The 27,010-nt window shown below is 38.2% G+C and overlaps 1 protein-coding gene across 2 annotated transcripts in view; it reads right to left on the bottom strand.

The window, feature by feature from the left end:
• The window catches only part of LOC145993979 (uncharacterized), an 89,676-nt gene that overhangs the window by 14,964 nt on the left and 47,702 nt on the right, over positions 1-27,010 (bottom strand). For both annotated transcript variants that reach the window (XM_083130004.1, XM_083130006.1), the window contains exon 4: positions 19,913-20,061. In XM_083130004.1, coding sequence (XP_082986130.1) covers positions 19,913-20,061 — 149 coding nt within the window. The remainder of the gene's footprint in view (positions 1-19,912; positions 20,062-27,010) is intronic.

Genomic DNA, 27,010 nt, shown 5'->3' with positions numbered 1-27,010 from the left:
AATAAAGCATTGCTTTTTGGCGAAAAAAAATACTGAAGCCAAGGCTTGGCTTGATAAACATTATTCGGACTCTGCACCAGGAAAATCAACCGTTGAGAAGTGGTTTGCTAAATTTAAACGAGGCGAAATGAGCATCGAAGACGATGCACGCAGTGGACGCCCCAAAGAGGCTGTTACCGACGAAAACATCAAAAAAGTCCACAAAATAATTTTAAATGATCGTAAAGTGAAGTTGATCGAGATAGCTGAGACTTTAAAAATATCAAAGGAACGTGTTGGACATATTGTGCATGAATATTTGAACATGCGAAAGCTGTGTGCAAAATGGGTGCCGCGCGTGCTCACAATCGATCAAAAGCAACAACGTTTGGATGATTCGGAGCAATGTTTAGCGATATTCAACCGTAATAAAATTGCTTCCCCATCCACCATATTCTCCAGATGTGGCCCCCAGTGACTTTTTCCTGTTTGCAGACCTTAAAAGAATGCTCGCTGGAAAGAAATTTAGCACTGATGAAGAGGTAATCGCCGAAACTGAGGCCTATTTTGAGGCTAAAGAGAAATCGTACTATAAAAATGGCATCGAAAAATTGTATGACCTCTATAATCGTTGTATCACCCTCGAAGGCAACTATATTGAATAATAAAATAGAATTTTGTCAAAAAAATATTTTTTACTATGTTAGCCTACGAACTTTTCAGCCCAACTGTTATTTCTTCATATCGGAAATCCACAGGCTTCTTCTTTATTGGCAAATAGACTTCTTCTTCTATGTACTAATGAGCTTCTATTGGGCTTTTTCTTCTATTGGCTAATAGACTTTTCTTCTATGTACTAATGAACTTCTATTAGGTTTTTTCTTCTATTGACTAATAGACTTGTTCTTCTATATACTAGTGAACTTCTATTAGGCTTTTTCTTCTACTGACTAATAGACTACTTCTTCTATATACTAGTGAACTTCTATGAGGCTTTTTCTTCTATTGGCTAATATACTACTTCTTCTATATAATGGTGAACTTCTATTAGGCTTCTTCTTCTATGTACGAATAGGCTTCTTCATATATATATATATATATATATATATATACACTTATTCTTCTCATGAATATATTTCTTATTTACAAACTTCTTTATATTAATTCCTTCATCTATCCAACTTTCTTCATTGGGTTGCCAGTCTCTTCTTCTTTTGGCCTGTGTTTCAAATCTAATATAATAGTAATTCGGGTTGCTGCCTTGCTGCGCCACTGCCTAATACAAGCAGAGAAAGGGGTTCATCAAGGGACGCCACCAGTCCCGTGCTCGACCTTGTTCCGGGTCTGCAATATATGCGACTACATGAAAGTGCTTGGGGGCTGCCACAGAGTTGGCGCCACACTGGGCAAACAACCAAAATGTTTAGCAGAAAAACTTGTTCCTGCTAGAACGATAGAGATATAAAATCATAATCACTTTCTGATTTCATTAATCTCTGCATATAATCACATAGGCTATACATGGCGATCATTTCTTTCGTTTGCCTTTATCCTTCTCCATTATTAAGCTAAGTTCATAAGTTTAGGTAAACACAATTAGTTTCAGCATTCCTAAACACTTTCATTCAAATCCCATGCACATTGTTGCTTTAATCTGCGATCCTAATATTTCTTCCGCATGCTGCCATCTATGATTCAAAATTTAAATCATTCGCCGTATGTTCCACTCATGTGGGCACGTAACATTCCGCGTGCCCAAGTCAGAAAGTAGGCATATCTAACACTTGCAACGCTCAGTTAGTGTGGTTAGCTTGCTTGCCTTAAGTTAAAAAATAAACACATATTTCGAATTCATAAACATTTTATGTGTAGAAAGTACTAAAACCATGTGTAGGCTAAAAAGTAAGTGTCATTTCAGTGAAAATATTGGAACATTTCGCGGCACCCCTGCAAGACAACCACGGCACCCTAGGTTCCACAGTGCACACTTTGGGATCCACTGTATTACTACATAGTAGAGATGGGACATTAATCAGAATGTTACCAGTATTAGCTGATATATGAATATTGGTTTATTGGTCAATTGGCCGATCTGATATACAGGGTGTTTCGTAAGTTCGTTTACAACGCTTGGGAGGTGATTGTACGAGTGAAAATAAGGTGGAAAGTTCATGTAACGAAATTCCGGAAACGGTTTTGTTGCTGAGTTATTGACGTTTGAAAAAGTGGGAAAATGATTTTCCGAAGTGAATAATGGCAAAACGGGTGGAGAGAAGTCGTCGGTGTTGGGTGGTCCACTAAGAAATTGGGTACGCTCTTGTCAAAAAATCATGCGGCAATGTTGTGCAATGTCGGCGCAAGGGATTCCCCAAAGGATGCGAACGAAGATGTTGACGGGAGTGGGGTGGGTGTGCATTCTGCGTGAGCTGGTATCGACGAAAATTGGCATGTGTTGAATGGCACCAAAAAGCAAAGAAAATTTTCTGAGCAAAGGGCACCATGACGTAAAAACGAAACAAGAACTGTCATAGGTTGCATACCCTGAAAGTCAGATGGGTGTCCGTGTGATCTGACGTTAAGTACCACATTTCCTGCTAGGGGCGCCAACAGTGTAGGTTTCCTCATGAAGGAGCGCACGTGTCTGTGCCATTCGTGCTTCAGGTGCTGTGCCAGCAGCAGGTTGTTAAACATTCACGGTTGAATGGAAAGACATGAGGTTCTTGGACAGTAGTGTTGGGCAAACATTTGACTTAGCAGTGTTACGTGTTAATTCTTAGCCACAGCCCATCGTGTTCTGTGAAGTGTACTAGTGTTAACGGCCATAAACACTTGTAGCCCGGTGTAAGGGATGGCTACATACACGTCCCAAGAGCTGGCGGACATGCATCTGATTTATGGGGAAGCTGGAGGTAATAGCCATGCTGCAAGGCGTTTGTATGGGGCACGTTTTCCAAATAGGGTGTTACCATCGCACACCTTATTTCAAACTGTAGACACTCGACTTCGGGAAACAGGATTAGTGTTGCCACCTCGTCGAGAAGTTGGAGGACCGCGAAGTGTGCGAACAGGACGGTTTGTGGAAGATGTGCTAACTGCAGTGATGGATCATCCAGGCACCAGTACGCGCTCACTAGCCCACGAACGAAACACCTCCCATGTGAATGTGTGGCGAGTCCTGGCAGAAGAGGGGATGCACCCGTACAAATTGAAGAAAGTACAAGACCTTTTACCTCGGTACTTTGGCCCACGTGAGGACTTTTGCCAATGGTTTGTTCATCAAATTGAAACTATCCCCTTATACGGTACTATGGACTGATGAGAGGCTATCTTCACGAAAACTGGTGTGTTCAATAGTAAAAACAGTCATGTGTGGGAACATGAAAATCCACATGCACTGCTAGTGTCACATCATCAGCACAGATTTGCAGTGAATGTGTGGTACAGGATACTGCATGACCCTTTGATTGGACCGTATATTCTCCCTGTTCGCCTATGTGGACCCACTTATCAAGCATTTCTCAGTGAGGTTTTGCCTGAACTACTAGAGGACGTGCCCTTGGCACTGAGACAAAGACTGTGGTTTCAACATGACGGTGCATCCCCACATTTCGATCGGAATGTGCGCCATTTCCTGAATACCGTATTCCACAACCAGTTCATTGGCAGGGGAGGGCCTGTGCCATGGCCACCTTGATCGCCTGATATTACGACCCTGGATTTCTTCCTCTGGGGAGAGATGAAACGCCTCGTTTACGAAACACCTGTCGTGTCAGCCGAGGACCTCGTTGCCCGTATCAATGTAGCTGCAGGATCGATAGCAGAAATGCTGGTGTTGTTGGGTCGCACTAGACAATCCTTGATTTGCCTTTGTCGCCTCTGCTTGGAAGTACATGGTGCACACTTTGAAAACCGTCTGTGATGAGGTTCCCTTCACATCTCCATACTGTGTGCCCTTCAGGGTATGCAACCTATGACAGTTCATTTTTTTTCATTTTTACGTCATGGAGCCCTTTGCTCAGAAAATTTTCTTTGCTTTTTGGTGCCATTCAACACATGCCAATTTTCGTCGATACCAGCTCACGCAGAATGCACACCCACCCCACTCCCGTCAACATCTTCGTTCACATCCTTTGGGGAATCCCTTGCGCCGACATTGCACAACATTGCCACATGATTTTTTGACAAGAGCGTACCCAATTTCTTAGTGGACCGTGCAACACCGACAACTTCTCTCCACCCATTTTGACATTATTCACTTCGGAAAATCATTTTCCCACATTTTCAAACGTCAATAACTCGGCAACAAAACCGTTCCCGGAATTTCGTTACATGAACTTTCCACCTTATTTTCACTCGTACAATCACCTCCCAAGCGTTGTAAACGAACTTACGAAATACCCTGTGTGTATATATATTTATATATATATATATTATAAATAGGTGGTAATTTAGTGCAAACTTTTGCTGTTATGGTGTGATCGCAGTGCAACATATTTCTGAGTGTTTGGCAATACACATCTGCTGTGACGGTTCGTCTCGGTTCCAGGAATTCCACGAGGATTACACCCCTTGGTCCCTAAATAAGGTTGCCATGATTTTGCGATGTGATAGTGTTTGCTTGAATTTCTTCAATTTCTGTGAACCGGAGTGACACCATTGCATGGATTGCTGCTTCGACTCACCAGTGACGTACGGTATCCAGGTTTTGTCTCCAGTCACTATGTGGGAAAACAATTCATCCCCATCCTTCTCCCAGCGGGCCAAAAAATCACATGCTGATTTCATTCTTTCATCTTTGTGAGTGTTTGTCAACATTTTTGGCACCCACCTCACACACAGTTTGCGATAACCCAGATTGTCCATTACAATTTGGTGCAATGTTTTATCAGACACTTCAGGAAAATCCTTGCCTAGATCAGTAATGGTGAAATGGCAATTGGATCGCACTTTCTCATCAACACATTGCACAAGGTCGTCCGTCTGAACACTAGGCCTGCCGCTACGCTCGTCATCATGAACATTTGAACATCCTTCCCAAAAAGCATGGCAACATGTCTTACCTTTCCTTCATTCATTACTGTTGGTCCGTAAATGGCACACAATTCCCGATGAATGTCAGCTGCACTCAGTCCTTTTGCATTGAGAAATCTAATCACAGACCTCACCTCGCATTTGGTGGGATTTTCTATTAGAGCAGCCATTTCAACTTCCTGCTACTCGCCGGTACGCACCTCCAAATGGAGAAATATATCTCTGTTGCAGGCTCAGAATACTAAAGCATGCTTCCATGTACATGCAGCTTCGTCAGTGTTGCCAGTCCCAAGTAAAAAATTATCGGCCTTTTTTTTTTTACATGTGCCTCGTATCTGGGAATAAGATGAATTTAAAAAGAACTGTGCTACAGTAGCACAATTGCTATATTGAGTATACAACTGGGTTGCCTAATTTCAGACACTATGAAGTTGCCTAATTTCAACTGTCCAAAATACACTAAGTTCTTATGTTGTATTATTTACTTCATAGATGTTTGTTTGGTAGAAGAAGGAAATTCTGTTCACCAGAAACAAATGTGTACAATTATTGCAGAAGCAAATAAAAAATAAAAAAATGGAATTTATATTAGCATTTAAAAGTACATCCAAAACTTTATTTGGTTGCAAATGTTCACTTTACAGTAGCATGTACAGGAGCTTTCAAACTGATATGACAAGCAACAGGCAATACTTGTCACTTGCATGTGAGCAAGGCATTTGCCTGGATCTTTAGCAATACCATTATGACTGGAATGAAGCAAACACAAGTGTAACCAGATACAACTCAGGATCTTTCAGAAGTTCTATTTTGGGACAAATGTGTCATTTGTGATCTAAATGTACAGCCAATATTTAGGCACATGTTGTCAGCATCTGTTCTTGACTATTAGGGATGCTAACTTTACATTTATCAAAACAATTTTTGGAGGGGATTATGATGAACGAATTTGGGGGGGGGGGGCACCCCTGGTTCTAACAGTATCGGCCAATGTAAATATATCTTTCTATCAGTAAAATTGCCAATGTCAAATTTTAATATTATTTTTCAGAACATTACTCCACAATTGATATATCCTGATTTTGAAATGCATTTAAATAGACATTTCCATTTTCTATGGACAAACCTTTTGCAGTAACCTGGTTACATACATTAAATAAAACTGTTAATGAAGTACTCGTGTTATTGTATTGCAATTCAATAATTGCAATATTGTGTCAGATCGGCAAAATACTGGTTAAATTTTCATACCAATCCACCCCTAATTTAGAATATAAATTACAAGGAGAATGCACTGTCATTAATATTGCTGTAAGAAGCTTGCACCTTGACAAAGTTACCTTAGGTGACACTTGAGTAGGATTTGGACCCATTAACAATTTTTGCAAATATATATTTCATTTTCTAGAATGTTCTAGACAGTAACTAATTCTGCATCCTTCCTCAAAAGTCAATTTAATAATACTAAATTAATATTGATACACGGTACAATCCACTTCCTCTTCTGCTGCATGGTATCTACACGAAGGTCAACAACAATTGAACATAGTGGAATCCCAATTTTACAATAGCTCAATGATGATAAGTAACACCGTATTTACTCATGTATAATGTGCACTTTTTCCAATATTCTTGCCCCAATAAACTGTGGTGCGTATTATGCACAGAATAATTCAGACAGCCAACATGAAACCGTACAGGGTCATTCCATGATTCTGGGACAATTGCATTGATTTTTCATGTTTACAGAACCCTATCACGTTATATATTGTTGTAAAGCTTGAATCCTGCAGTTTCTGAATATGGAAACAGTATTCCATACAACACTAATGTGAAATGCGGTTGAAATAAGTTCATCAAAAAATTAAGAAACGTTCCGATTTTTATGGTACATTGGATGAAAAAAAACATAAGGAAAAAGATAATAAAAATTAAAATGTATTACTGGCCAAATAATATGACATACATGGAGTGTTTAAATTCATTAATGGAAAAAATCCTGTGCTGCTAACTGCTATTTGGAAGGTCCTGAATGTGCCTCGTATAAATGTTACATTAGTCACAGAAAGAAAAAGTATATATTTTGAAAAAGAAGGAATGATCAATTGAATAGGTATGATGTCATTCACTCTTGATCAGCATAGCAACAGATTTACAATCTACAACTAAGAAAGCCATTTCTTGAAACTGGATTTACTGCACATTATATACGAGATATAATTTTTTGTCACGTTTACCCATCCAAAATCAGAGTGTGCATTATACATGCACGCGTAAATACGGTACCTCACTCAACAACAGATGATAGCAGTCACATTACAAGCATTCATAATTTCATCCCATGTGTTAGAATCAGTTTGAAAAGTGACCTGTGGGTAAGGGCGAGGGGGAGCCTGATTAAATTACCCCCCTTTAAATAGGCCACTGATTAATACAGTTCATTGCTGTCTCGATGGCAAAGCACATTATGTAGTCAGGTTTCGATATCACCACTGAAGTTCCTGGGCTTTCATCAGCTTCCTCTAATCATCACAAATAGCCAAAAGTGGCAGAAAAACAATGTAAAATAATTGGGCTAAGATGACATCACTTTGAACCAATACCCCTACTGATGACAATATTATTGCTGATACCGATACCAATGCTTGACAATTGTAACAATTAAAACTTAAAAGGTGTTAAAAATATCGGTTATACGAGGGGGAATCAAATGAAAACCTCAAAAGTGCCATTAAAAATTTCTTTTTGTCGGCATTTGGAAATTTGCAGACACAGTCCTTGACGTCTTTCCAAGTTGGTAGTACGACGCAGTGCTGGTAGGTGGGGTTAGATGTGAGTAACAGCTGATTCAAGATGGCTGCACCACTACGCAGTTGCACCAAGCAGGAACAGCGTGGAATTATTCGATTTTTATGGAGTGAAGGTGTGAAACCAGTTGATATTCATTGGAGAATGCAGACGAAGTATGGGGATGCCTGTCTGTCACAGCGGCAAGTCTACAATTGGTGCAAGACATTCGCAGAAGGTACGACTTTATTGACTGATGCTCCCCATCCAGGTCAGGCTCAGCAAGTTGTGACAGAGGAGTCCATAGCTGCAGCAGATCAGCTTATTCAGGAAAACCGGCATGTCAGCCTGGCTGAAATGGCTTCCTTGCTGAATATGAGCTTCGGTTCAGTACAACACATAGTGCATGACGAACTCCGCTACAGAAAAGTGTCCGCCAAGTGGGTTCCTCGACAGCTGATGCAGGAACTGAAAGTCCGTCAGGTTAACACATGTCAAGAGCTGCTGAGGCGTTATGAAGAGGACGGTGAGGATTTTCTAGCTCACATTGTCAAAGGGGATGAAAGTAGGGTGCACCATTTTCAACCGGAGACAAAACGTGCAAGCAAAGAATGGCTAAGGGGATTGCTGAGTGCAGGTGTTTTGCTTCAACATGATAACGCCCATCGTCATTCTGCTCGTGCAACCATGAAAACCATCAATGACCTACACTTCAAGTGCCTACCACATCTACCATACTCACCAGATTTGGCACCATCTGATTTCCACATCTTTGGTCCATTAAAGGAGCACCTTGGAGGGAAGAGGTTCAAGTCTGATGAAGACGTCCAATCGGCGGTGCACGAGTAGCTACACAGTCAACCGAAAGAATTTTTCTCACGCGGTATCGAAGCACTACCTATCCGATGGCGTAAGTGCATTGAATTGGGAAGGGACTATATAGAAAAATAATGTACAATCAAACATTATCCCTGCATTAAAATAGTGGGAAAAAATTATTTGCGGTTTTCATTTGATTCTCCCTCATATATTAGATTGTAAGCATCCTGCACCGTGGCTGTACGGTCTAAGGCGTAAGCTTTCGGTTCCGGCTACAGGGCATGTGCAGGTTTGAGTCTCCTGGGGAAAACGTAACAACTTTTCCTAAGATTTCAACCTGTGTGTGGGATGCTTTGGGGAGCTACGAATGAGTAGTCTTACCTGGTCATGGAAACCTACGACGACGACTGGGGGTTCGTTGCGCTAACCAAACCATGTAACAGGTTGGATGATCTCTCACCTCTGGTTGGAGTGAGACCGGCAGTCAGTAGATAGGCACTGGCCCTCACGGCCTGTTATGCCACAGGTTATTATTAATATGTAAGTATTGCATTCCAATTATAACCATCGCTTTATCAGAGTTTGCTTCAATGTTTTTCAGAAATACATCAGAATTTTAATGTGTCTCTTGTGTAATCAGAAAATATAGTTTTTTTTACGAACGATAGGTGCTAAATAAATTGAAATTTTGAATTTTGCTCAAATTCCAGGATTAAAGTCACGTCTTCTTAAAGAAGAAATCGATAACGAAAAGTCTGGATGGGGTTTTAGACACATCTATCTAAATGGTTATATAAATTTGGGAAAAACCTACGTTTGTTTTTCCCAAGTAGGCAGAAAAGTATATTTCTCATGAACTAATTCTCCAACGGGTATTACAAATTGGTCAGGATTAGCGAATTCTCTCTAAAGTTTGTAACATCAAAAATTTTAACATTGCATTTGTTTTGAAGTACAATTTGAAAAACCAACAGCATTGACAACTGTATAATGTCACAAAATGGTGCACTCCATGCAAGAAAAACTGGCAGCTAATGTAACAGCACGTAAAATGCCCACTGCCATGTTCATTCGCTTCGTTTATGCGATGCAAGGATTGAGAGCTGAACACAAAGTGTCAAAGAAGCAGAAGAAAACAACTGCTACAGCATAAGTACAATTTTTTCCGACAACTTTCTAAAGGCAGGCGGTCAATACATTGACAACTACATCATGGGAGCAAATATTCCCTAAAGTGTGGGATTTTCTGAACAAGCCACTACTGGAAATTAGTTTCTTTTTTAAGCAAGTCAAGTTTCATTACTACGTTTGTCCTCTCTTTCCTCTTCATTTTCCAATTCAGATCCACTGTCACTGTTCTCAGAAGTCAACAAGTGCAACTCAAGTTTCCCCGATGGCATATTGGTAGTCAGCAACTTGTAATCAAGGGAGACCTGGTGTGACTTTGCACTGTGGTTTGTATCAAATTTTAAAATGTAGGTCCAGTCCCAATTAGCCTATATGTGCATGAAGCGGACTTAAAACAAAAAACAAGTGCAACTCAATGTTCCCCTCATGCAAACTTCTTTTTTGAGCCATGCACGAACTACACCACACAAGAGCAGACAACTTTTATAACTTTATTCTCTTTCTTCTTCTTCTTTATCTTCCTCTTCTATACTGCTGTTGTTTGTACTACAGCTAGCATAATTTCATCTAACGTGATTGTTATGTTCTCAATGTGTGGGCGTATATATTTGCCACCCGCAGTCAAATCTAGTCAAAGCAAACACTAAGCAAATATACAGGGTGTAATTTTATTGGCGCCCACAGACCACAGAAACGTACAAAGGACAGCGAAACTTTTCTCAGTAACATTTTTCTCGGTGCCTCGTTCAAAAAAGCCAGTTTAGCTGCCTGAATGCTGGCAACCACACACAACATTTGATTGCATTTGTGACATCATATCCCGTCGTGAAGCGATGCGTTCCAGGGTTGCCATATTATGTACCGTAAAAGAAAACAAGAAAACACGTTCTGTAACCTAACAGGAAGTAAACAAACGATACGAAAAATGGTAGAAAAAAAATAGAATTCAAGTGGAAGTGGTTATATCAAATTTTGTCTCAGCTTACATGTCAAATATTTTCAAATCTAGTTACCACATTGGCATCTACAATTTAGTCTATCCACTTCATCCTTCTGATACTAGTTGTCTGTGACACACTGAACAGACGACAAAATAGAAATGAAAGAACTCAAAATTCCAAAGGTAAGCAACAATAATACAATGTATATTCAGGGCATTATGAGGCAAGTGACAAAAATGGTTGATAATACAGGGATATAAGTAGTTGTAATACAAGCCCCCCCCCCCCCCCTGCACCGGATACACATGCAATAGTTTGCAACTTTGATCAGGGCAGTATATTCGCTACTGATTCATCATCACATTGTTACTGTGGTTGTACGTGTTTTAGCCGTAATGTAACAACGTGAACCTTGGGTACTTCCTTTATCAGCACAAAAGTACCAGAAGGCACAAACCTGTAGATATCAACCTTGCAATGAGAATTGCAAATATAATTGACATGTAGCTGGGCGTAAACAACCACATGTAAGCTGTAAGTCCAATAAAATTTATTATTGTTGATATTTGACATGTAGACTGAGACAAACTCCGATATGGACACTTTATTTTGAATACGTTTTTACCATTTCTCATGTCGTTGGGTCACTTCCCCCTTCGCCTGAGATGACTGCTGATCATCTGGCTGGTAGGCTATGATGTACAGTCTACTGGACGTGTTTCTCGCTTCGTTTTACAGCTAATAATGTGGTTGGTAGTTTGTCATATTTCACAAAATTTGTGTGTTCCTTGCAACACTGTTCGCTGTTTCCCCGCAGGAAATGACGTCACCGATACGATCAAATGTTGTGTTGGGTTGCCAGCATCCAGGCAGCAAACCAGTCTTTTTTGAACAGCTGTAGCGTCGAATCGACGCACTAACAAGAAAAATGTTACTGAAAAAAGTTATTTGTTTTGATGTCCTCTATACAAATCTGTGGTCTGTGGGCGCCATTAAAATGACACCCTGTATATATGTCTTCCACACTGTAAGAGTACACTGAGGATGGCATATATATACACCATCCACATTTAAGGGGTTAATGTGGGAAACATTTTACTATATCGATGTAATCCCCCTTAAAACTAATGGACTTATCCCAGTATTTCACTAGTGTTTGGATGCCACCAGCACAAAGTTTTCTCAGTACACCAGAGACATGATCACACTGCTTGCTTCATCTCTTCATCACTGTTGAAATGCTTGCCTCTAAAGAACTCCTATTGGGTCCAAACATGTGAAAATCCCTTGGACTGTTATGAGTGTGTGGCAATAACTCCCATCAGAGTTTCTGTAGTTGCAAATCATATGGTGAGCAATATGGAGGTGTGCATCGAAGATTGACTGATCGATCTGCTACGTTTGGCTAATGGTGACGATGAGAATGAGTGATGATATATGATGAAATTGATTAAGGACACTCACAGAGAACACCCATGTCCAGGCTAGGATTCGAACCTGGATGACATCGATGGGCATCTGAGATAACATGTTCACAAAATTGAGCCTACAATTCATTGAACTTACATGAAAGTAATAAAGCTCTTCTACAGAATTATTTGCATGTAACAGTTCTGCAATTTTAAAACTAGATAAATTTGAAAAGAAAAAACACTCTCATTTGTCTTCCAAATTTCTAGACAACCTTGATTCTTCCTAAGAGATAGGAGAAAAGAATTCGTCATGGAAAGGTTAAGACAGCAAAATAGCTAATAAGGATTAAAAAGTATAAAAACATGTTGCCCTATTCATGCCGCTGAAGCAGTCAGCTGGTCCTTCCTGGCATGAATAGGACAACATATCTTTATACTCCTAATCCTTCTTCGCTATGTTTTAACCTTTACATATTTTCTTCCCTAGCCTGAACAAAAAGGCTATCCAAAAAAATTGGAAGACAAAACAAGGTACATGTTGCAATTTTACATGGTTTTTAATATGTTGACAACACGTGGTGTGACATACTACCTTTTTAATGAGTTCATCAGATTATAAAAGAAATGAAATTAAAATATATATTTGCCAATTATAAATAATGTTGCATTTTAATACACCATTTCACTATGCATAAATGTACACAGTGTTAACAAGTTGATCAGAAAATGCTGGAGAAAGTAGGGGTCGAATCTGACTGTCATCTTGATGTGTTTAGGGTTACCCGTAGCTGCACACATTATCTTGTAGGTAACTTCTCTGATACACAAAATTTCATTTGATAGCTGTTTTCATTTAAACGGTGTAACCTTATACTACAATAAACATTTGGAGTTGCTTACACCGCTTGAATAACCCTGTATTCAGGCATTTATTTGGTCTTTAGTAGTTACTTGCAAGTTTCTAAAATGAGATAAAAGATGTTCTTTTTTAAACGGCAATGTGACAAAGAACTTGAGTGTCTCACTCATTGCAATAAAATGCACGCTACTTTTTCAGACAATAAATTTACGTTTTGGTTCATTGCCACTTAAGTGATCTTCATAGAGGATTACTCAACACTAAATTAGAAACATGTAGATATATTGTGGCTTGCATACAAGTTATATTTTATAGATGGTAGCGAGCGTGTATGAGCTCCAGTGTAGCAAAATTGTTTGCGCTCCTGCCATTGGTGCGAGCGGTCCTGGGTTGGATTGATGATGGGAGCCACAAAAAGTTTGGCATTGACCCAGTATCATGAAGACAATTGGGGTAAAAAAAGGTAAAAAAAAAAGGTAAAGTGTTCCCCTGTGCTTAGCACCACGCCATGAAAGCATATAGGGGGTGTGGGGGTAACGCCCCACACTTTCTTGATCCGGTCGTGAGTGGGGGTGATGTGATCAGCATCACGCCCCTGACCGCCTTTACCCCCCAGGGTTTCCCCCAGGTACCCATGTTATTCGACGCTGGGTAGGCGCCGGGGCCGCTTCCACCGTTAGAAAAGTTCCCGGATTTGAACCGGCCGGGGATCGAACCCGGGACCTTTAGCATGGTAGTCAGACGCGTTACCGACTGAGCCACCGCGGCAATTGACAATTGGGGTGCTACTTGAAAAGAACTAGAGGGCTCCGGGCTCAAAAACCAGAAGATAGTGGTAATGGGATTCGATCTTCTGACCATGGGTGACCCAATGAAAAAAGCTACTCTGGCAGGCCTTGGCCTTTAGAAAGCTGTTGAGAATGGAGTTAAGTTCGGTGAGCATGTATGAGCATTGCATTGACATTTTACATACACACAATTTTATTGATCTTGTAACTTACTTGCCTATCTGCTTTTTATGATGGATTGATTTAGCTTATTTCACATGGCTTTTCTGTCACTTTTGGCTAATCATGACGATGAGGACAAGTGATTTAATTGATAAAGGGACACCCATGTCCAGGCAGGGAATAGAACGTGAAGGTTGCCTCTAATGGGTATCTAGTCAGCAAGATGTGGAGTATGGGTATCAGAAAAATGGTGCGAGCTAAAAACAAGTCTGTGTAGATAAGATCAAAAATGAGGAGATATCGTCACATTATCCCTTAACTGATCTAGGGGCACAAGCATGTTTCCTCAGTTTGAATTTTAAAAAAGTACGAGATGTTGGGTTGGTTATTTCAAGTCCACTTTATGCACAGTAAGGTTAATCGGGACTGGAACTACAGTTTAAAGTGGGATCCGAACCACTGTGTGCCTCCACCGGTTATTGAACACGGGACCCAAGTACACGATGTGGAGCTCCTGTATATCTAAATGAAGCTACAAAATTTTGGTGTTACTCAGCATTGGGTGCAATTGACAAGAAGTAGGCCGACTCTAATAGCTGTTGGGCTGACAATGCATCACCCACTGAAAAGCAACTTGCCACAGAATTTGCAGTAGTTAAACATTATATACACAAACAAATCAGCACTATCTAACCAGACCAAACAGCCAGACGTAAAGTGGGGTGAAAAAATTTCAAATGGCACTTGCACATCAAATATGTGAAAGATGAAGAAAAATTGCTACGAAAGAAGGAGCAAGGAAGGATGTGCAAAGAAAACTGCAGACACAATGAAAAGATCAAATTGTAAAAGATGAATGGAATGGAGAATGGTACAAGGTGAACAATGATGAAGAGGGAAAGGAAAATGCAGGAATTCATGTATCTCTATGTTCCCACACTACAACATTCACTGGTTACTTCTGACAGTGCGAATAACCAGCACTTGTCTTGCCATAATGAATACTTCCAAGCCTAAGTACACAATCCACATCACAAACACAAACCAAATCTTGTATACTTTTATTCGGCATTCAATCTGACACCTGTACACATTACCCCATGTGCAGAAAAACTGCCTCTTAAAGATGTGTATTAGAATAGCAAGGGAAAAGTTAGCAAAATTCAGGTTATCTGCCAAAAACTTTGATCTACACTGAAATCAATGGAAATTTCTAACAAGAATTTCTTTCCTGATTCCAATAAAGAAACGATATAAAGTTTACCAAAATTAATAAGCAGATCAGTAGTTACGTAACATAATGAAAAATAATTTATGCAGAAACAAGTCAAAAAATGTGACAGTTGATTTTGAAGTGGGGGAAAATAATTAGAAATTATAATTTTAAAAACAACATGCTTGAAATTTATAAAAACAGTGGATTGGTAAAATTATTCCCTTTATTGATTTAGTTTAACTTTGCGTTTTGTGCCTCTTGGCTAATTTGCGAAGATGGGGATGAGGGATGAAATTGATGAATGGACATTCATAAACAACCATGCCCGAGCAGGATTCGAATCCGGGACCCCTGGCGTCGCAGAACGATGTGCTAACCACTCAGCCACAGGGTCCGGCTGCCTTTTATTGAAAAATTAGTATGGTACCACATGAACCAATAATAATGATGTACCACTGAAATGATCCGACAAATAAAACATTATGGCAAGGTAGCAAAATTTAAAACTGATAAATTTTTCACACCCAGAAAATAAAGTTACGGAAGTTAATCCATGTGGTCCCTCACTGGGTGATGTTTGATCAAGACTACTTCAATCAACACTTTTCTTTCTACACCAAAATATGCTGTTCCGAAGAATACTGAAAATCTGTGTCCACACTACAAACTGATTTCAGGATTGCACCAAACAACTCCCAACTATAACAATGATTATCAGTAGGGGCTGTGAAGAATGGATTTTTTTTTTTTAATTTGATGTTTGGGATGTGAAAGTTTGCCATTTCCCGACTAAAGTCATTTTCCAAAACTGAAAAAAATCTGAAATTTTAACCTTAAATGGTTGTTTGTATTTCTGGAATAAAAACTGTACATTTCAATAAATTTCAGACAAACATCAAGAATTAACCACTTATAAATACAATCATCTGGTATTTCTTGACTCCTCAAGATCCTGAGAAGTAAGAAAAATAATTTTCCAAACTCAGGATCAAAATGGAATTTTTACCCATTCCGGTACAGATTTTTTGGGATCCTGCACACCCCTACTTGTTTCTCTTGGCTGTGATCACTGTGGTAACCCACAAATTTCAGTGCTGACCCAGCACGGTGAGGCCATTTATGGAGCTATTGGCTAGAAAGAAAGATATGAGCAGTGACCAAACATTACCCGATGAAAAGTGGCTTGGCAGGCCTTGGTCATCCATGAGCTATCATTTTTAATAGGATGGATGATATCAGAAATTTGATATCGCAATATATTGTCACAGACAATATGATACGATATTTTTTCCGTATCGTGATATATCGTCTCCATGATATATATCGCCAAATATCATGATGATATATTGCCAACACAATATATATTGCCATATATTGTGATGAAATATCACAAACATGATATATTATGCCGAATATTGTGACTATATATAGCAGACAATATATATTGCCAAATATTGTGATGATATATCACCAAATATCATGACAATATATCACCAACATGATATATATTGCCAAATGTCATATTATATATTGCCGACTTGATATATATCACCAAAATATCATGACAATATATTGCCGACACAATATATATCGCCAAAATATTGTGATTATATATCATCTAGTTGATATCATCTGGATGATATTTCTTCAATATTGCGATATATCGTCTGGATGATATATCGCCTAACACTAGTTCTTAATTTGTTGAACCTAGAGGGACTTAACAAACCAAATCATTTGGGAAGAGAAAGGAAGCCGCACACAAGAATTTCAAGAAATAAAATGCCGATGGATTAAACGTATAGTTCCTGATCGATGTTTTGGATACAAGAAAGATTGTTTTCATGCACTGAGTGAGCAATTAACAAATGAAGAACCCTTTACATACCAATTAATTTGTTCATCAATAAATCAGTATTCATTTAAAGCATGAAATAAATAACCAGTAAATTTGTTATTTAATACATGCACCACCAGACCAGAAATATCAGAGAATTTGGAAAGTAAGTTCAGTAAGGCCTTAATTTTAAATTGTAGCGTGAACCCTTATACCACAAGTAACTTCTCATATTCACCACCATTAAGGCACTTGCCATTTCAGAACAGAAGTTTTTCTAAATCCTCATCAGAGACATCTCTCACCAGTATGCAGAGATGCTTCCGCATCTTCTTTTTCACTTCATCATCATAACTGACTTGAGAGGAAGTTCAAGCATGCAGACATGGAATTCATGAGGTGCCAAATTTTGGACGTAAAGGAAGGGGGGTACTCTGAAATGATGTCATTGGTAGCAGATGTCTAAGAAAAAAGTTTGTTTCCTGGTGTGACAAGTGCTTCAGTAACCATGGTGACTGTACAAGGTAGTAGTTTACAGTACAAGGATTTGATGTTAATTAATTTGTGACAAATATGCATGTTGTTCTTTTAATAGCCTAACGGAACCAACTTTCTCAACAGCCTACCTCTTAGGATCCCTCACACTGTAGACTAAGAAGAGCAATGATGTTCAAAAAGTTATATTGTAGGAAATTAGAACATGCTTCTTTAGAGAAAGTTTAGGATGTTACAGAAAACAGAATAGTTCAATGAACTAAAGGAATTAAAAATTGGAGTTGATTAGCACATGAAATCAGTCCAATGTAAAGGAATAAAAACAAAAGTTCCTCAGTGCATGATATCAGAAATCAGTCCAATGTACTAAAGGAGTTAAAATGGAGGGTTCGCTAACACATAAAATCAGTCCAATGAACTAAAGGAATAAATATGAAAATCAGTCCAATGAACTAAAGGAATAAATATGAAAATCAGTCCAATGAACTAAAGGAATAAATATGAAAATCAGTCCAATGAACTAAAGGAATAAATATGAAAATCACTCCAATGAACTAAAGGAATAAATATGAAAATCAGTCCAATGAACTAAAGGAATAAATATGAAAATCACTCCAATGAACTAAAGGAATAAATATGAAAATCAGTCCAATGAACTAAAGGAATAAAAAATGGGGTTCACTAACACATGAAATCAGTCCAATGAACTAAAGGAATAGGGGGGGGTTCACTAACACATGAAATCTATCCAATGAACTAAAGGAATAGGGGGGTTTCACTAACACATGAAATCTATCCAATGAACTAAAGGAATAAATATGAGAATTCAATAACACATGAAACCAATCCAATGAACTAAAGGAATAAAAAAACAGGGGTTAACTAACACATGAAATCAGTCCAATGAACTAAAGCAATAAAAAATAGGTGATGCTTAACATGTGAAATTACACTTGGATATAAACTAAATCCAGATGTAAAATAAAGATCGGGAGCTGTTAAATACATTATTTTTAGTCATTGCAAAACACACATACAGCACTCGGGCACAAATGAAAAAAAATATCAAATTTAAAATCTTTTTTATTTTCTGTTTGGAAAAACAACAAAAGTGGTACTCTCAAAACCTTGCAGGTACACACAGTCAATTACTGACAAGTTTCAGAAAACCTTCATATAATTGTCAATTCTTACATATACCATGATCCTACATCAACAATCAAAATTAAGCAGGAACTGGTATATTAAAATGCAACATTGCAATTTCATGAAACAGAAACTAAAAAAATATTTACAACTATTACATGCATATAATTTTTCAGTATAAAATAAATTCACAAAGCTTTTATAAATTCTAATTAATATCAATGTTAGCATAATCACTACCTGTGGCATTAACACAGAAACATGCCTGCAAATCTTGTGATTTTTATTTTAATTGTAATAATAACCTTATTGTTGTAAACAAAAGCATTTTCAAAATTTAAACAAGTGTTTTTTTTGTATCACAACAAATTCAAGCACAATTCGTAATACTTTTGTAAATCCATCAAGAGAGAGCCATAAATAAAACGAACAATGTATTTTCAATTTCAGTGAAAAAAAAGTATAAATCTCGCAAAGAAAAGAAAAAAGGTTAATACTATCCTGAATTAATGTTCTCAGGCACATAACCGGGTTGCAAAATTTCCGTGTGTATACAATTCTTATTTCGTCAAGACCAATGTTCACAACAACTCCTGATCATCTCACTAATTCATACAACAGTATATTTCATCAGTCATTAAATAAATATGTCTCAATGTATCAATCATGTGAAATAAGTTTTACGTGCTTTCTCTGTCCTCAAAAAATATATATCAGCAACAGCTGAAAATGGTTCATACACTGATGTGCAAACACGCTGTATAAAATAACTCCAGCAACCAGCAACACTATCCTACCATTCCTAACTAAAAACCACACCATCATTACAAATTAGGTGGACAAAAAAATATCAATACACAGAGCACATACCAAGCATTTCATTACTTGTTTTTGTTATACAATACTCCCCTGTGCTGCTTTAAATATTATTTGCACTAAAAACAACTTTTTTCCTCCAAAATGCAGAGTGCCTGAGATCACTATGCACATATCGTGTATTTAAAAAAAATATTAATAAAAATAATTTCTTTTGCCATGCAATTTCTGCCTTATTTCTTCTTTTTCTTACCCACTGAAAACTTCATCTTCACTATCAAACCTTTGCTTTGCCCTTTTCTTTGTTTTGGTTGTGCCTTTGCCTGCTGCGATTTTGTTTTTCTTTCCCTGCCATGCAATTTACCCTTCCCAGCCATTTGCTTTCTTTGTTTGGCAACTGGCTTCTTTGCTGCAATTTGTTTCTTTGCGGTTGCTGTTTTCTTAACTACCTGTTTTTGCACTTTGCCCTTTGCCGAGCGAGCTACAATGCCTTTACCTGTTTTCTTCTGTTGTGCAGCCCCACTGGTTCTATGGTGCTCTCTGTTATTGACGGAAAAGACAAACCTATCGACATCCATGTTGATGTTCTTTTCCTGGAAATATGCCCTCAACTCACTTTTAGCTCTGAACTTCTTTCCTTGTGGACTGCAAAAGGAGATAAAACAAGCTTGATGTAAAATCTGTCATAACTTTAACCTTGGCAAGTCACAACATGTAAGGATGTAATGGCTTATTGGTGGAACTGCATCTTTATGGTTAAAAAAATATCAACAATTTTGCTGCAAAAACTGGGCACATTTCAGGATCAAAAGCGGTACATAAAATGGCACTTTGGTGTTAAAATGGTGAATATAACACTAAATTTGCTATTAAAAACTACACTTTTTACAGAAAATAAAATTGAATATTTATGTAGTTATCAGAGTATTAAGTTAATTCATGTTATTTTTGCTTCTCAAATATTTACAGCAGATTTAATCACTTTTTCATGATTTGCATAACTCGCAAGATAATTCAGACTTCAGGAAGGGTTGTGTTTGTAAATAAATTCTAAATTTCATGTTTAAGAGTTTATTTTACATTTTGCAGTTCATTCATGACAAAACATGGTAAGAAAATGAACCTCGCACCTTTCAAAAACATGAAAAATGAACATCACAGTGTTATTTCACACTTTGTGTTCAAAATATGCATGCCTCTACTTACGGGGCTGCACCCAAAAGCAAAATGAACTACATGTCAGCAAGAGAACATCCATCTTGAGCCCAACACCATGACATCACTTGAGGTGGATGGGGAAGGGGTACAGTCTCTTATTAGTTTGTCATTGCTATATTTACCCTTCTTCTTTTCATGTATGCTACTTGTAATTCAGAAAACATATAATTTATCTGAAGACTGAATTGCATTTATTACATATTTCATTGTACTTTATACAGCGCCTTTCATTAGTGAGGTGGCAGCAGCGGTTAGCATGCCACGAAATAAGAGTGTATCTGCCGGCATTTACACTAACAGCTGTATGCTAACGTTGGTACTGGACGTGTCGGTGTTTCAGCATCCAGATGAGTTAGTCTGGCTGTCCAGTTTGCATGTGTTTGTGAAGTGTGAAGGTGTTAACAAGTGTTTTAGATTGTTTTTTTAGTTTACGTTATGACGAATATAAACACTATTTAAATTGTAAACTGGATTTATTACTTACATAATTTTGTTAAAATGGTAGTTTTTGACAGCAGACCTTGATTTGGTCAATTTATGTGTGTTTGATTGAGTACAAGGTTTACTCGCTAGGTGGCAGTAGGCAGTAGCATGCGGTGCTGTCGCAATGCTTGATAGATGGCCTTTGCTGTTTCTGTGTGTTGACATGATGCATATTTTGTATGTAAATTAATACTGTTTAATTTAAGATTTTAACTGTTATTAGCATTATAACTATTACGGCAAAATAATAATAATGTAGTAAACAGAACGATTTAGGTCTTTGATGTGTACTTAAAGTGAAATTAGTTGGTTGACTTCAGTACGACTTAGTGTGCATAAGATCTCTCGGTGATGAAAATAAGCGGTGACTGGAACCTGGATTATTGAACAAAGCAGTGGTTCCCGCCGGGAGGAAAAGAATGAAAGATGGAGGATTACATTACGAAGGGCGAGGAATCGAACGAAATCCGTGTTATAAAGGAAGTATGAGTTAGTCTGAATATCATGTTTTAAGCACGAAAGTTTCTGGAACACACACATGTATGAATATAATGACGAATGACAGTTAGAACGAGAGATAAGTGAATCTCTTGTATTTATGTGACAACCGGATGGTTTGTTCAAGGAACTTTGAAAAGTGTTAAGTTTACGTCTACTGCGCAAGCTAGCATTCGTGTGATGTGTTACTCGCGAACCTCTTGCATTGCAAATCGTGGACTAGAACAAAGGGCGTCGCGCTGCCATCTTGAAAATGAAACATTTACAAAAAAATTACTGAACGAGAAAAGAACTGAAAAGGTGATCAATATTTGCATTTGATATAAATAAACTAAAACTTCACACCTCTTCATGGTAAAGAGTGAAATACAGTTATTTTTGCTCAAGGTCATGTGACTTTTTCATATGTAAATAAGTACTTTCAAGTTGAAGGACGGTATCTCTCCCAGCTGATATCAGCTTTCATGTGATTAACAAGTTGTCTGATGGTATATTCTTACACATTAGGTAAATTTGAAATCCGTCCAGTTTTATTTTGGTTTTTGCTTCTCCTATAACAAGGGAGAGTATGCTTGGGATGAGACTGCATAAAAGCCATCCTATCTTGATATATGTGTTCATGCAGACATGCTTGATTATTAAGTGAGCAATTAGATAATATTAAAATCTGTTGCTTCATAGGTAGTTTCTTGTACGAAACATTGACTTGAATAAATGATGTATGGCCTTGTATTTACTCTCTAATTGAAAGGGGTACAATGTGGAATGACGCATGTATAACTGAAAGAGATGATTATTTTTTATTACATACTTTGTTAATAAATGTGTATTGCTGAACTGTGGTGTTGCACTTTCTCCTTAAGTGGTTACTCAGTGCGTAGATTTTTAGTAAAATGTGTACTAACGGCAGTCTTCACTTCCAGGAGGGGGATTCTGATTCGCATTGGTCACCATTAAACATCCTCACCAGTGAAAAATCTAAATTCTTTTGGGGTTAACTTCATGGTATACAAAAGTTACTGTGTTGGCATAGTGCCAGTGTGAATTTGTGTTCTACATGTGGTCTTAGGGTACTCATATGCCATATACAGTTTACAGGGTCTTTGGCATAGTAAATGCTTGGGGAGAGATCTGTTAGTGGGTCAGGGAAACAAGTATAGTTCTTTATGTTATAACATGTACACAAAGGTTTTGGTTCGAATCATTGATTTTGATTGGCTTGACAAGTAATCTTTTGTAATACCAATTAAGTTAAAGAATATTTAAGGAACTGCATATCTTTGAGTTATATACAGGGTGTGACCCAAGGAGCGGTATATCTCGTGATGAATGATGACACACAGATTGGGAACATCAGTTTATTAGAGGTCAGTATACAATACATCATAATGATCAATTGAAGTTAAGATTTGGTTTCTATGACAAGTTTGAGTGAATTTTATAATTAGTAATTTTAATTTTGTAAATTCTCAGCTGTGGCTCACCTGTCATAGCTACCTATGCTACTGGCGAGATGAAGGGGGAACGGGTTTGAAAGTTTTGGAATTTTGTTAGGGAGTTTATGAGAAAGTTTGGGAGTTAGGTCTGGGTCCCTTGTCACAGGGTGGAATGTTGGGTAGACCCCTCCACTGTTAGATCATCTCAACATATTACTGGTGCTTTTCCGCAGTCTAATAATGCCATGCTATACGTACAATTTAAAACAACAATTTTTTATGTCCACAACTATTACATCATAATGAAAACTTACAGGCAAGTTAGAATTAGTTTTGCAGCAGAATTCTCAGATGTTCCTGTTTCACACACAGAGACTGTGTTCGGATACTTATGAACCAATTTAGGGAATCAGGGTCCGTTCTTGATAAGAAGCAAAGGGTGAAACCGCATGTGCTTACTGAGGAGAAACTAGACAACGTTGGAACACGATTGGAACATACTCCTCAAAAATCCTTCTGGGACCTTGCACAAGAAACAGATATTTTCATGACATCTGCGTGGCGATCTACCAAGCTTTTAAACCTGAAGTCATACATTAGAAGAATTGAAAGAAAATATCAACAGAGAAATTGAAGCAATTTCGGAAGAGGAACTGATACGTGTTAGTGAAACTGTCCAACACCTCTTGTAACAAGGTATGTGCTCATTTTAATTTTAACTGTCAATGTAATTGTACGAGATTATTTCATTACATAGCTAGCAGTTCCAGTTACGTGGATGTTGCATTCAGTTTGTTGGCAGATGCGATCTTACTTCCTGCCGTTATAGTTTTGCCCATCCGCTTGGCGGGGGGGTTACCTGAGGCTAACTTTATTCATGCTTTTATTCATTTCAAAAATCTTCATGGGCATTTACCTTGGGAGACAGGTAATCCATCATCATCTTATCCAAAAGAAATGGAATTGTTAAAACCAATAAATACGCTATTATAGATAGTTGCAAATTTATTAAAGAACATATTTCTTCTTTAGAATAAAGAAGGTATAATTTTAATATGTGATAATATTAATGGGTAATCCTGTGTTCATGGTACTGAGCAAATTATAATGCTGCAAGGCATTAAAAAGCACAATCTACATAGATAATGGAATAGTAAAAATCTAAATTTCCTTCATTTTACTACAACTGAGAAACACTTGCGACTAGATTCGTGAAGTAAACTTTAAGATGAACTTAAAGAGGAGAGCGAGGATGAACTTAGTTGGTTTGCTATCTTATGTTTGCAAAGAGCTCCCCAGAATACTATTTAGTAGGCTCGAATAAGTTTCCATTCATTTAATCCTCACATGTGGATCATCTTTGCTTTTCCTTCAGTTAAGATAATTCTCATATACGAGGGCAAATCAGTAAGTCGGTTCCACATTTATTTATTTTTTGCAGAGGATTGGATAATCACATCAAGGTGAACTTTTGGGTACTGAAAATGTCATCCGACCCGAGGTCATAATGAGTGATTTTGTAATGTTCCTTTGTCTCTTCCACAGATGGTAGCATCCTAGCCTTGTAATCAAGGAGTCCCGAGTTCGATACCCGGTGGAGGCACATAGTGGTTCGGATCCCACTTTAAACTGTAGGCCCAGTCCCGATTAGCCTTACTGTGCATAAAGTGGACTTAAAACACCAAATCAATCCAATCCAATCTTCCACAGATGGCAGCAGTGACAAACATGGCTAACCACCTGAGATGGTCGAGGAGCAGCATTCCGTGGTACGGTTCTTCTGGGCTGAAGGCAAGACACTGACGGAGATTCACGCGAGGATAAAGCTGGTGTATGGGATTGACGTCCTGTGCCGCAAAGCCACTGGGAATTGGTGTCAGCAGTTCAAGGCTGGTGGCACCAGTGTCATGGGCGAGGAGCGGTGATGGTCACTGTCTTCTGGGACATGTTGGGTGTACTGCTGGTGGATTTCATGCCTGCTGGCAGAACAATCAATGCAATGTCCTACACTGCCACGCTTACCAAGCTACGCCGTGCCTTGCGTAACAAGCGACAGAGTGACCACGTCCGCCTCCTTCACGGCAAAGCAAGGCCACACGTCCCCATGGCGGTCAAGGAAAAAATCGCTCGGTACGGCTGGGAAATCATCGAACATCCACCATACAGTTCAGATCTGGTGCCCTCTGATTATCCCTTCTTCGGCCCTATGAGGAAGGCATTGTCTGGCAAGCACTTCTCGTCTGATCATGAAGTGCAACATGCTGTGCGGCAGTGGTTGGATCAGCAGCAGACGACGTTCTATGCCAGTGGCATATCCAAATTGGTGTCACGGTGGGAAAAATGCATTGCCGTTGGTGGTGGATATGTAGAAAAATAAGTTACGAACTGCTACTCTGCACACCTATTGTTGTCTTGTTTGACCAATAAATTGCTGTGAAAAAAAAAATCGTGGAACTGACTTATTGATTTGCCCTCGTAGCATCTCCACCACTAAGATAATTTGTATAGGCATTTAATCTGCTGTCTTTCACAGCACCCCTCGTCCATGTTTTCACACTACAATTTCAAACTTTGACTGTATGAAGTCTTTCCAGATATCTCCACCCCCTCTGCGGGCACCTTTGTGCTTAATATCTAATCAAACAGAAAACAATGTCATTCTAAGTTTAGTTGATTCAGATTATAGTTCAGTACCGCCTATTGGCAAATCAGAAACCAAACATGGGACTCTGGAATTAAGTGCAGTAAACTGGAACACAATAAGTTTTATGATGCTTCCGGATCTTAAGAAAATGTCTATTCAAAAAATGAATTAAGGAAACTGAAGAATTGCGGACTATTACGAAATTGAGAACCTCGCAAGTTACTAAATGATGGCATGAAGGATGTAGAAAGTTGCTATCTATTGGCAAAATATTATTTAATTATCCTGAAAATTAAACTTTTAAATGAGGATCGTCGACCAAAAAACTTTTATGTAACCTAGGGCCAGCGACTTCAAAAGAACACCAATTATGACATTCGAAGCAGGTTTTATATGATAAATTTGCATATGCATTTTTTAATTTTATTTCTCAAATTCAAGAGTCTAAGCCTGCTTACTCGACGCCTCAATTTTACTCTTGCTAAACTTTATATTAAAAGGAATGATCGTTCTGTCATCTGTGTTTCACAAACAGTATGAGCACAACACAAAATAATGATTTTTTGATCATTTAAAATCTCCAAAAGATGATTGAGATTTCTTGTTGTTACATAACCAGCCAGTGTCAGCAATTGGGTTCAAAAACTGGGGGAGCAAAGACACGTATCCTTACATGATATTCTTCCTGTGGGTTACTTGAAACAACAAACAAGCATCTTCTTACCTCCAGAAGAATGAATCTATCCTGAGACTCCAAGAAATACCTGAGATTCCAAGCACAACATCCACAAGATTCAACAGTCACCAGGAGAGTTGAACATGAACACAACTTTCATCTTCATCTGCCTTCGTGCATTGAAAAATCCAAATAAACCTGGCAAATCTGTATACATACGCGGTGCAACGCACACAAAAGACTTGGAAAGGAGTGATATCGCCAATGAACTGTAGTGATCACCATTTAATAAAACAATAATGCACGATTGTACAGGATCGCGACATTTAGGCATACTTCTTTAAATGTCTCGAGCGCAATACAAATACACAGAAACTAAATTCACTTCTTTGAACAGACAACTTTTCCCTATAAAAACTTCTATTTTGTTTAAGTATCTACAATGACGGCTTCTCTTTTTCATGTTCGAAAATAACACAATCGTAGGAACTCATTGTTGAAAGGCTACATTTATGTAAACACGGGATACAAGTTGATATTGTTTGAATGTAACAATGTCTACCTACCGCTCAAAGGTGGAAGAACAAGATAAATAACGGTAACATATTTTCTTTGAAATCTTGTTTGGAACATAAGGTC

This window comes from Lepisma saccharinum, chromosome 10 (genome assembly GCF_977018435.1).
Source record: "Lepisma saccharinum chromosome 10, izLepSacc3.1, whole genome shotgun sequence".
Classification (NCBI taxonomy): domain Eukaryota; kingdom Metazoa; phylum Arthropoda; class Insecta; order Zygentoma; family Lepismatidae; genus Lepisma; species Lepisma saccharinum.
The sequence above is the reverse complement of the archived record's forward strand: the minus strand, read 5'-3'. Positions and strand labels throughout refer to the sequence as shown.